The sequence below is a fragment of the Astatotilapia calliptera genome, chromosome 11, assembly GCF_900246225.1.
Source record: "Astatotilapia calliptera chromosome 11, fAstCal1.2, whole genome shotgun sequence".
NCBI classification, from domain to species: domain Eukaryota; kingdom Metazoa; phylum Chordata; class Actinopteri; order Cichliformes; family Cichlidae; genus Astatotilapia; species Astatotilapia calliptera.
In genome coordinates this window covers 16433131-16442943 of record NC_039312.1, presented here as the reverse complement: position 1 = coordinate 16442943, position 9813 = coordinate 16433131, and the positions used below count along the sequence as shown (strand labels likewise).

At 38.6% G+C, this 9813-nt stretch overlaps 1 protein-coding gene across 1 annotated transcript; it reads right to left on the bottom strand.

Moving 5' to 3' along the window:
• Positions 1-70: 70 nt before the first annotated feature.
• Positions 71-7202, bottom strand: LOC113032235 (protein BTG3). The gene is made up of 6 exons (XM_026185004.1): positions 7109-7202; positions 5608-5713; positions 3369-3546; positions 3132-3269; positions 2608-2953; positions 71-1302 (listed from the first exon to the last, which is right to left on the bottom strand). The coding sequence occupies exons 3-6, from the start codon at positions 3539-3541 to the stop codon at positions 1105-1107; spliced, it is 855 nt and encodes a 284-aa protein (XP_026040789.1). The 5' UTR covers positions 3542-3546; positions 5608-5713; positions 7109-7202; the 3' UTR covers positions 71-1104.
• Between the last annotated feature and the right edge of the window lie 2611 nt (positions 7203-9813).

The following is a 9813-nucleotide window of genomic DNA, read 5'->3' as shown; positions in this document are numbered from 1 at the left end:
GCCCGAGGATACACTTTATACAGGTGATTTCCCAGCCAAGTGAATAAAAAAAGAAGAAACACAAACAGGATTTAAACGCAACAGCAAAGACTTTACTGAAAAGTACGATTCATGTCAGAACAATGATTTCAGAAAAAACTGCATGGATTAATCTTCTGCGATAAAACAAGCGGCTCAAGCAAGAACTAAGAACAAAATCAATCAATGCGTAAGCGTGAAATGTAAATAAATAAAAAATGAAAAGTAACAATTCATGGTTTATAAAGCTGTAGCAGGACCTCATAGCAAGCAATGAACAATAAAAAAGTCACGACTTTATAAGCAAGCCCATTTCAAATTAAAAAACAAACAAACAAGAAAAAGACAGTGACACAAGCGTTCTGTATATTACAGCAGAGAGCGTTTAAGCTATTAAATAAACATGTTCACGTTTGGAAAAGTGAAGTTTCTAAAGTAAAACCAAAGTTTGAAATATATATATAAAACTGACTGTATGTGACTTGACTGCCATCCATTGGTGGCTGAATAAATTACAACAAATATACGATTATAAAGTGCTCATCGGATGTGGTAATATTTACAAGCAGCTTAGTAAAAAAATAGCCTCTTCTACTTAATAGACAGATATTGTCACTATTGCTACAGTAGTTTAAAAACCCTGAATCACATTTCACAGTGATTAACTGTGACTTTTACACCCTGCAAAGATTTACAGATGGTAAAAAAAAATTTAAAAGACATATTTTTGGCATTAAACATATTGCTGAGAATTCCTGAGTTCAACTTCAAGCACCCAGTGACTGATGTTGTTCTTGTTGAGTACAGTTCATCAATACAAAAGCAGCAGTGCAAACACAACAGATTCAAAGAGCAGTTTTCACTTGAGCTGTGGGGTATCCCTGTGCAGAGTAATAGCCGTCGTTGACAAAGAAAAATGAAGAAACAAAAGAGTTGTTTTTTTTTCAGATTATGAAAGGAATAATTAAACTGTACAGCTAAACCTTTTGGTCCAAGAAGATCTCTACTCAGGCCTGACATCAGACGGCTCAGCTTATAATGCTTATAATGCCCCCAAACTTGCCCTCCCCATAGTTCACAATTGGTCTACTCCTTCCCTGCTCGCCATGGCTGCAGGGGAGCCTGAGGGATGATGAACTGCGGAAAGGTCCGCGGCACAACGTAGTATCCAACGACCTGCTGGGCTGGAGGTGGTGGCACAGTGCTGATGAAAACTGGAGCATGCTTCTTGAACTGAGGCCACACTGGTGTAGGGTGGTAGATGACCTGAAGGTTAGGAGGCACCTGAACAGAGACAAAGATTGGATTGAGTGAAATCTGAAAGGATGGTAACAGACACATTTTTTCCATATGTGATGAATCCTTTCTAAAGCACACAACAACAAAACATAACACTGTAATAATATAGCAGCAGCTAACATCAACAACAACTTGCAAATGAAACTAAAAATAGCTGTTCATGTATCTTACTTGTGTAAAGGAAGAAATTGCAAAAAGTGTGAGTCAGTTAATCCAAAAGAAATAAAGCCAGTTTCTTATAACAACAACAAATCCAATGAATCACAACACTGGACCTATACGGTTGCTAACAACAAGGCCATAAATCCTTAAAACTGGATAACGCATAATTCACAGATAACTCACGCTTATTTCATAGAGAAATGTTCAGCTGCATAGGTTATTGAAGCCATTAATTCTATATAATAAGTGAATTAACTAAGAGGGAAAAAATCTTGCCTTCAGTAGCTCAGTTGCCCAGATTTATAGTCGCGCAATGCTAAGGCAGTGATCTAACCGTGTGAATTGACAACCAGATTTCCAGCACAACAACTTAAGACATCTGCTACACCACAACAAAGGCAGGCTAGGATTAGCTTTTATGTAGACAAGAGTCCTTAAAGCTCATTCAAACCTCATTCAACTCTCAGAGGTCGTTCCATTATTGGAAATCATCATCAACAAGACCTCATGAATGGCCAGCCAAAAAAATTTACAAAAGGTATGGAAAGAGGTTTCCTGAGTTTTTCCTTCCCACTGTCACCAAGTGCTTGCTTAAAGAGGGGTCATCTAATTGTTGGGGTTTTCTCTTTATTATTGTGGGGTCTTTACGCTAGGTGTTTGCCTTGAGATGATCAACAGATGTTGATCACTGCTGCTGATGAAGCGCTATATAAAACTGAATTGAACTGATATGTGATGAAAATCTGTAAGTGTATATTTGTGGCAGCTGGATGCTGCATGTGGGTTTTTCTGACTAGGCTACTGTACTCAGGTTCATTGTAACAAAGAAGTCATTTCTTGTAGCACTATTGTTAATTAGTGTGCAGGGCTCGCAAAATCTATCTCAGCCCCGTCCGTCGGGCTATATGATAACCCGACGGGCGGGGCTGAGATAGATTTTGGTCTCCCCGTCGGGCTAGCGATTTTGCAAGCCCTGGTGTGCTTTCTTTTACTAACATAAGCACAGGTTTGGCCACATAGATAACTGCTCTAAGAAGCATTGTGGTAAATAAATGACCAACAGATTGTTAAAAGAAAAGAAAAGAAAAGAAAACAAAAAGAAAAGAAAAGAAAGCAAGAAAAACGTACCATATTTCTTGGGTATTTGACCCTGTTTGATCCATCTTCGTGTGGCTTTCGAATCCTGGGCACCATGGTTATTTTGCAGCTTTCATCCTCCATCTTTCCCTTCTCAGCAACCTGCCCTTCTTTTTCTTTTTCTCCCTGCACATCCCCATCTTTCGCCTCCTCCTCCGTGTCGCTCGATGAAGCTGAACCACAATCCGAAGATGTGGCAGAGTGGTAATCTGAAGTCTCCTGGCTTAGTGAGTCCAGCGAGGACACATCCAGGTCATCCTTCACACACTCTTCATTCTCCTCTTCCTCCTCTTTGTCGAAAGAAGCAACTTTAAAGGGACTGTTGTTCTCTTTGGATCTGTGAAGAAGGGAGTAAATGATTTTTAAGTCATGCCATCCATTTTCCAGCCTGTGACTTCCTACAAGTTTGCACTTGTTGTTTCACATATTGCATCACAACTGTCACTCGTTCAGAACAGAACAGACTGAGAAATGGCTGCGTCTTTGTCTGCCTCTGCAGGCACCCGGTGACTCACCTTGCAGACACCTCCAGTGGATCAATCCACAGAGTCATCTCAGATGGAAATCCCAGGCTGGTGGGCATGATGTTAGTCTCTTTGCAGGCTTGCAACACCACTTCATCACAGGGTATGCTTCTGTTTATGCGAATGCATCTGTGAAAAGTTCAGGAATTAAAAGTTAGGTGCCTTCTTTCTTTGCAGGAAAAAGTCATTCACTGACCACTGTGTAAATGTTTAAACAGTGATGATTACCTAAATGCTTGGCCTTTGCTGGGACAGTCGGGGTACCAGTGATCCTTGTATTTTTCACATAGAAGTCTTTGAAGATTTTCTGCAAACAACTCTGCTTTGGCACCATCTAAGTTACCACGTGTCACAGCCATTCGTTTGAGGAAGTCCACCCCGGCCTTGATCTCTTGCTTCATTGTGACTGTAGACAAAGAAAGAAGGAAGAAAACCACACAATTTATCCATGTGATTCTGTGCATGTGTTTTGCTATGACTTCAGTGAGGTGTGGAAGACCGTGAACTTCAGTTATCACACTTCCCTGTGCAGTTTTCCCTGAAGTGTATATTTATTTTTCTTTGCCTTCAGGGCAGTGTTGAGCATGGGTGAGATGTCCTGAGTGAATTTTACATATATTGCCATGCTCTGTGCCAACAAAAAGATAAAGTTTGTACACGGGCAAATCAGATGCAAACTATAAATGCCAGGTTGACATCCAAGTAATTTGACTATGCGAATTCATTGAGGTCATTGTGCTGTTTATTTTCTGATAGCATGTCTGTTTTGGGTTGAGTGTCAGTGTCAACTTGATCAGAGAGAGAAAAAATGTGCTTAATTGGGCCAAGGCTTTGGCCAACTGCAGACAAACCAGCTGACAGTGCTAACATCTTCCTGTTATCCCTGACAAGAAAGTCCATCCTTGAACTTTTGAGTTGCAAACTGTACTTTGTTATTGTGGCTTGCGACGTGCCACTCTTGCTTCAGTCTGGGTAATGTGTTGTCACAGAAAATAATCATTTTCTCTACTATATGGAGCCACAGCCTTCCCTTAAGGGTAGCCGTGATCCTGTGACACAAGCAGCAACTTTAAATCCCTAACAAATGTTTTGCTGTAGCATGAACTATGAGAGCATCGATGTGTTATCCCCCTCAGACACCATTTCGGACTTCCAGTTTATAATTTGTCCGTGAGGTAAACAGGGGTAGGCTAGAATCTGCAATGAAGAGTCAATATGGTTTGGGTGACAAGTGCTAAGAGACATTAAAGCCATTAATAACAGCACAATATCTTAAGAATTGCTTCAACGATTGTGGTACATGCGACCGCAACAGTTATTTAAACCACACATCTGCAGAATTGAATATAAATATTGTTTTCTGTTTTCTTTTTTATAGCAGGCCTACACCTTCATTTTTAGACACTTGAACCAGTGATTTTAGTTACTGTCGAACAAAGAGTAAGAAATGCCTGTAAAAACGCTTTGATTTATTTATAAAAGGTTGTTTTAAAACTGATGTTCTTATTTTAAATCCCTGGTTTATCTTGAACTTTTGTTCTTAATGAAGTCCTTAAATTGGATGATTAACAAAATGTAACAGCATGTTACTGAAGACAGATGGTCTTACACACGTTCATTTGGAGTTATACAGATGGATGATTTACGTTTTGAAGGAACTTAAACGCATCACTGGGGGTGTTTGTTTTCTCTATAATCACAAGTTAGGTGAGCTCGAAAATGAGGTAGCTTCTCAGTCTGCACACCATGTTTACTGTGCTCGTTTAAAGGCGAGCGGCTGTCATTATACGCAAACCTCTGATACAGGTTTGTTTGGAACAACTTGACCTATTTTCAGGCACAGGCTTGTTCCAGCTGCTTATACTACGGTCTTTAATGTTTAACTACGAGGGCAAAACTCTGTTAAAATGTCGCCCTGAAAAGGAAAGATTAGTTGAGCCATTTTTAGGAGCGGTTTCGTCGATATTCCCCCCGCGCCTGCAGATGAGGACACGGCGCAAAGCGTGTTCACGTGCTTGTGGACCGTTGGGATACAAAATAAAAAAGCCAGACAAAGAATATAAGAAAGCGAAAAATGTATATCCTCCATCCAGCTGTGATGAAGGGAACGTCACACTACTTAGTGGAAATAACGCGCTTGAGTTTTCAGGCGGTGCGGAAACCCCCAAATGGAAATTCAGAAAGTTTGTGACGAGAAACGTACAGCTGTAGGCAGCTCACCCAAACAACGTATTAATTAACAATTAATAAACAATGTATTTTGGATGGGGGGGTATTTCCGGAGATGAGATTAGATAACTAAATAAATAAATAAATAAATAAATAAAATGTTTAAAAAACATTAATAAAATACAATCAAATAAAATTTACAACAACAAACAGACGTAACACAGCCGACAAAACTTCAACACATTACACAACCAAACGCGATAAAATTAAAGTTAGAAGTACAGAAGTGAGTACTCACATTTTAACGTAGTTATTGTCGGTGCCCTCCTGCTGTATTTGTCTGCCCCTCGGTACTGATGCGCTGGAACTCTCGTGGCGGCACGTTGCTTCCTTGTTCTCTTCGGCTGTAAAGCAACAGAGACGTAGGATTACCGTCAGCGTGACTCACTTCCTTCGCTGTGTGTAGTGAGCAAGCGGTGACTAGTGCCCGCCCGGCCCAAATATGGAATACCGGAGTAAACAGCTGATGAGCGTGAAAGAGAGCGAAATCCCTCACTCTGCTGCTTTTCTAGGCGGAAGAGGGTGTGGGTGGGGGGATACCTAATAGTGTCCTCACCTCTTAAAGGTGTGGTTTCACCCAAACTGTGAAGCGCTTAGCAACTATGTGCTATACAAACAAACCCAGGATTGTAATTAACTGTACCCCACAGCTACACACATGTCACATAGGGAATGCGTTCCTATGAATCATATATCATTATGAAGTTACGTTTTAATGGATTTACATGCTTGATTGTTACATACCTGAAGCTTCACTAGCAGCAGACTTAATTAACTGTTCGTTGGCTAATTATTACCATATAACCGATTCTAACGGCGGGCTGCATTGCTATGGTGACAATTTGCATAAGTAGTACAGTACTCCCCCACGCCTACGCCTACCACCTCTCTCACGCTCTCTGCTGAAGTCTCGGGAAACTGGAACTGAAGGCCGTGCTACATTTGAAAATAACTTAATTAGTACAATGATGAGCTTATATAAGGTGAGATGAACTTGACGAGTAAATTTGAAAATTACCTTAATAACCCAAGACCCAGTCACGGGTAAACGGGTCGCTTAAGACTGTTAAAGTGTTGTTGCTGTTAGATGCTGATTTATCTTGTAAATTTGTAGAAATTTTAAGTCTGTGTTAAATTTAACTTACAGTTTAATGCCAATGAGGGGTAAAGGCTTGTGATTTTGGAGAGATTATTGTGGCTTTACATCTGAGATTTTTATATAATACAATTTTTATATGTCACGGTCAAGTTTTACTGCTATTGAAATCCTGGACAAACCTGGACAAGAGGGCCGCAGTTTGTAACAAATATAAACACAAATTAAGTTGGAATACATGTAGCAATTACCCTGGCCAAGATAACTACTTACAATGGACTGAGACACCCCCATAATGACCAGTTCTGCCAATTTCAGGTGCTTACGGAAAGTGACATACCCATATAACATATAGAACCAAATATAAAGACGCGCATGTCTGAATGTGGCTTAGCCTAAAAAGTCCGACAATGTGTGAACGATAACGCAAATAAATGACTAAAGATTTACAGGAACAGAGAAGAAGTATTGGTCTCTGTTGGTCTCGTGCTAGACAGTAACCAGGGTTGCTGAGACGAATCTAAAAAACCTGTCCACGGTTCACACGGACATGAAATGAGGACATTTTCAAAAGATAACCAAATGAAAGATACCAATTAAAAGTGTTTATCAGAACTAACGATGGAAATCAAATTTTACTTACAATAGGGAGCAGAGATTCCTTCTGTTTGAGGTGAGTGCTGTTTGTCAGTGTTCCTCGAAGTGACTTGGCCGGTATCCTACTATTTAAGCGCTCAAGAGGTTGATTTGCATAACTGTTACATACCAAATAAACTAGAATGGATGGGTGGTGCTATTGTGCTGAACTCACTTTCACTGAAGTCAAACGTGGATTTTTTTTAATGGTCATTTACAGACTAAAATTGTGGGATGTTAACTTTTTCAACTTTTAACTACATAAAAAAAATCAATAAAATATTAGACTCACTGGTCTGAAGCAATTGTTGACCGATCTAAAAAATGTTTATGCCCAAAATGCTGACTTTAAGTAATTTGATCACATGATGATTTTCTGTGTAAATTTGGTACATAAGTACATTAGATTTAATGTAATTGATCAAATGAAATGTATTTGAATCTTATATGTTCATTTTATACCAAACAGTTTCTTTAGTTCTTACACTTTAATTAAAAATTATTGCCTCGAGTCTATGAGGGCCAAAAATCGTTGTTTTATTTTATTTTGTTTTGTTTTGTTTTGTTTTGTTTTGTTTTGTTTTATTTTATTTTATTTTATTTTATTTTATTTTATTTTACATTTCTTTATTATTATTATTATTTTTAATTTTCCTTAAAGGAACCCTGAGGAGAGAGATCTATACTAGAAGTTTATTTATTTTTAGGGTGAAGTTGTCAGTAAACTCCTGCAAGCCTGGTTGTTTAATAAGCAGCATCTATAAAGTGCATGGATTCACTGAACAGAGACAGATAGATGCTAATTAGTGCTAAGGGAGGCACAAATCTTAAAGTATAGGCTTTAACAAAAATCAAAGTTTTAAGACTGATCTGGAGAAAAAAATCTGGAGTTTCTGTCTCCCAAACCCAAAACTGGGAGTTGGTTTAGTGCATGTGTGTGCATGTTTGGGGCGATCATGGCTCAAGAGTTGGGAATTCGCCTTGTAATCGGAAGGTTGCCGGTTCGAGCCCCGGCTTGGACAGTCCCGGTCGTTGTGTCCTTGGGCAAGACACTTCACCCGTTGCCTACACTGAAAAAAATATGTTGTTGGATTTACTTAATTCAATGGTGGACATTTGTTGCACACAGATGTTTTGCTTTGGCAGCAACTTAAACAATTGAGTTAAATTAACACAATTTATTCATGTTCAATAAGCCTGTGCAATTTGTGTTGATAAAATGTGACTTAAACATGTTTTGATGAAGTAATTTGAGCTCTTGGAATATTTTAATCCTTCACAATTTTCTCACTTTATCCCAACACCATTCAATAACTTTTACCCAATACTACTTGGTCACTTAAATACTACATGTTATCTTCAAATTACATTTTGCTATTATATTCTAGTATCAAATACACAATTTTCAAATGGAGGCCTTATAACAGATTGTATTGTTCTCTTCCAAGATGGTTGCTGGCATCCACCAGTAACCTTTCAAAACAAAATGTCTAATTTCACTGCATTGACAGTAGGTAAAGAATTAAACTGACATTACTCCTCCACTGAATCTACATAAATCAACAGTTAAATAATGTCAGTTCTTCCGTGTTCTCTGGAATCAATCACAGCAAAGAAATTAGACTGTTTCTTTTGAAAAATGTTGGGAAAGAACAAATCAAGATCAAAAATCAAGATTCAGTTAAACAACAATTATAACTAAACAATTTGAGATAATGTTAGTTTCCATTAACATTAAATTAGGTTACTGAATTGGCAAACACCTTCCTATTAACATTACCCATTTTACCCCAATAACTAAAGAAATTAGCACTTGCAGGTCAAAACCTTTATTCAAGAGACGCAAAAATAACATTGATACAGTGACTGTCAAAAATTACAGCACTGATCATACTGTGACATCTTGGTTCAAAACAGCACACTTAGAAATATTCAACGTTCTTTACTTCAACTGAATGAAACTGAAAACACCATTTCACACGACCCATATGGGATATTTAGACTGTATAACTGTTCACGCTACATCTCTTCACTAGTAAAAGAAAGAAAAAATACAAAGAGAATTTTAAAAATGCTGCCAAAATGCTGTACAGAGCAAAAGGAAAAACAAACAACAACAACAAAAAAACGGCCATGTCCTCATGGCAGTTGCAGAGTATATAAAAATGAACTCTGCGATCTGTTCCTGGAATTGAGCTTCAAAAATGCAGCAGAACAAGTGTGAGATTTAAATGTCTTCTCACCTAGAGCTGGTCACCTCACATGCATAACAGTGAGCTTTCCTTGCAGGAGCAGTTTTGTCTTAGTTGTGAGCTTTTCTTGAGAGCTGAGTTGCATCCAACTCCATTACCACCCTTTGAATCACCTCAAAAGTGTAGCAGAGCTGTGATGGGTAACTCATATTGAAGGAATAAAAAAGGTCCAAACAGCATGGCTACTGCAAAGGTCACGTTATCCAGATCTTGAAGAACTACTATACCCTCGATGATGATGCCAACATCAGAAAAGTCATTGCCTGCCGCATCCTCTGGAGACAGATGTTCTTTGTGGTTTTCTCAATCTGTGCAGTGGCCTCAGTCAAGTCCTGGTTAAACACAAAACATTTCTTTAAGATTCCTTTTTAAACTCATTTCTTTTGAATCTACCAGTTCTAATGTTATAGTAATTTAAACCAATGCAAGCAACATAGTAAATAGCTATAGCCAAAGAGTG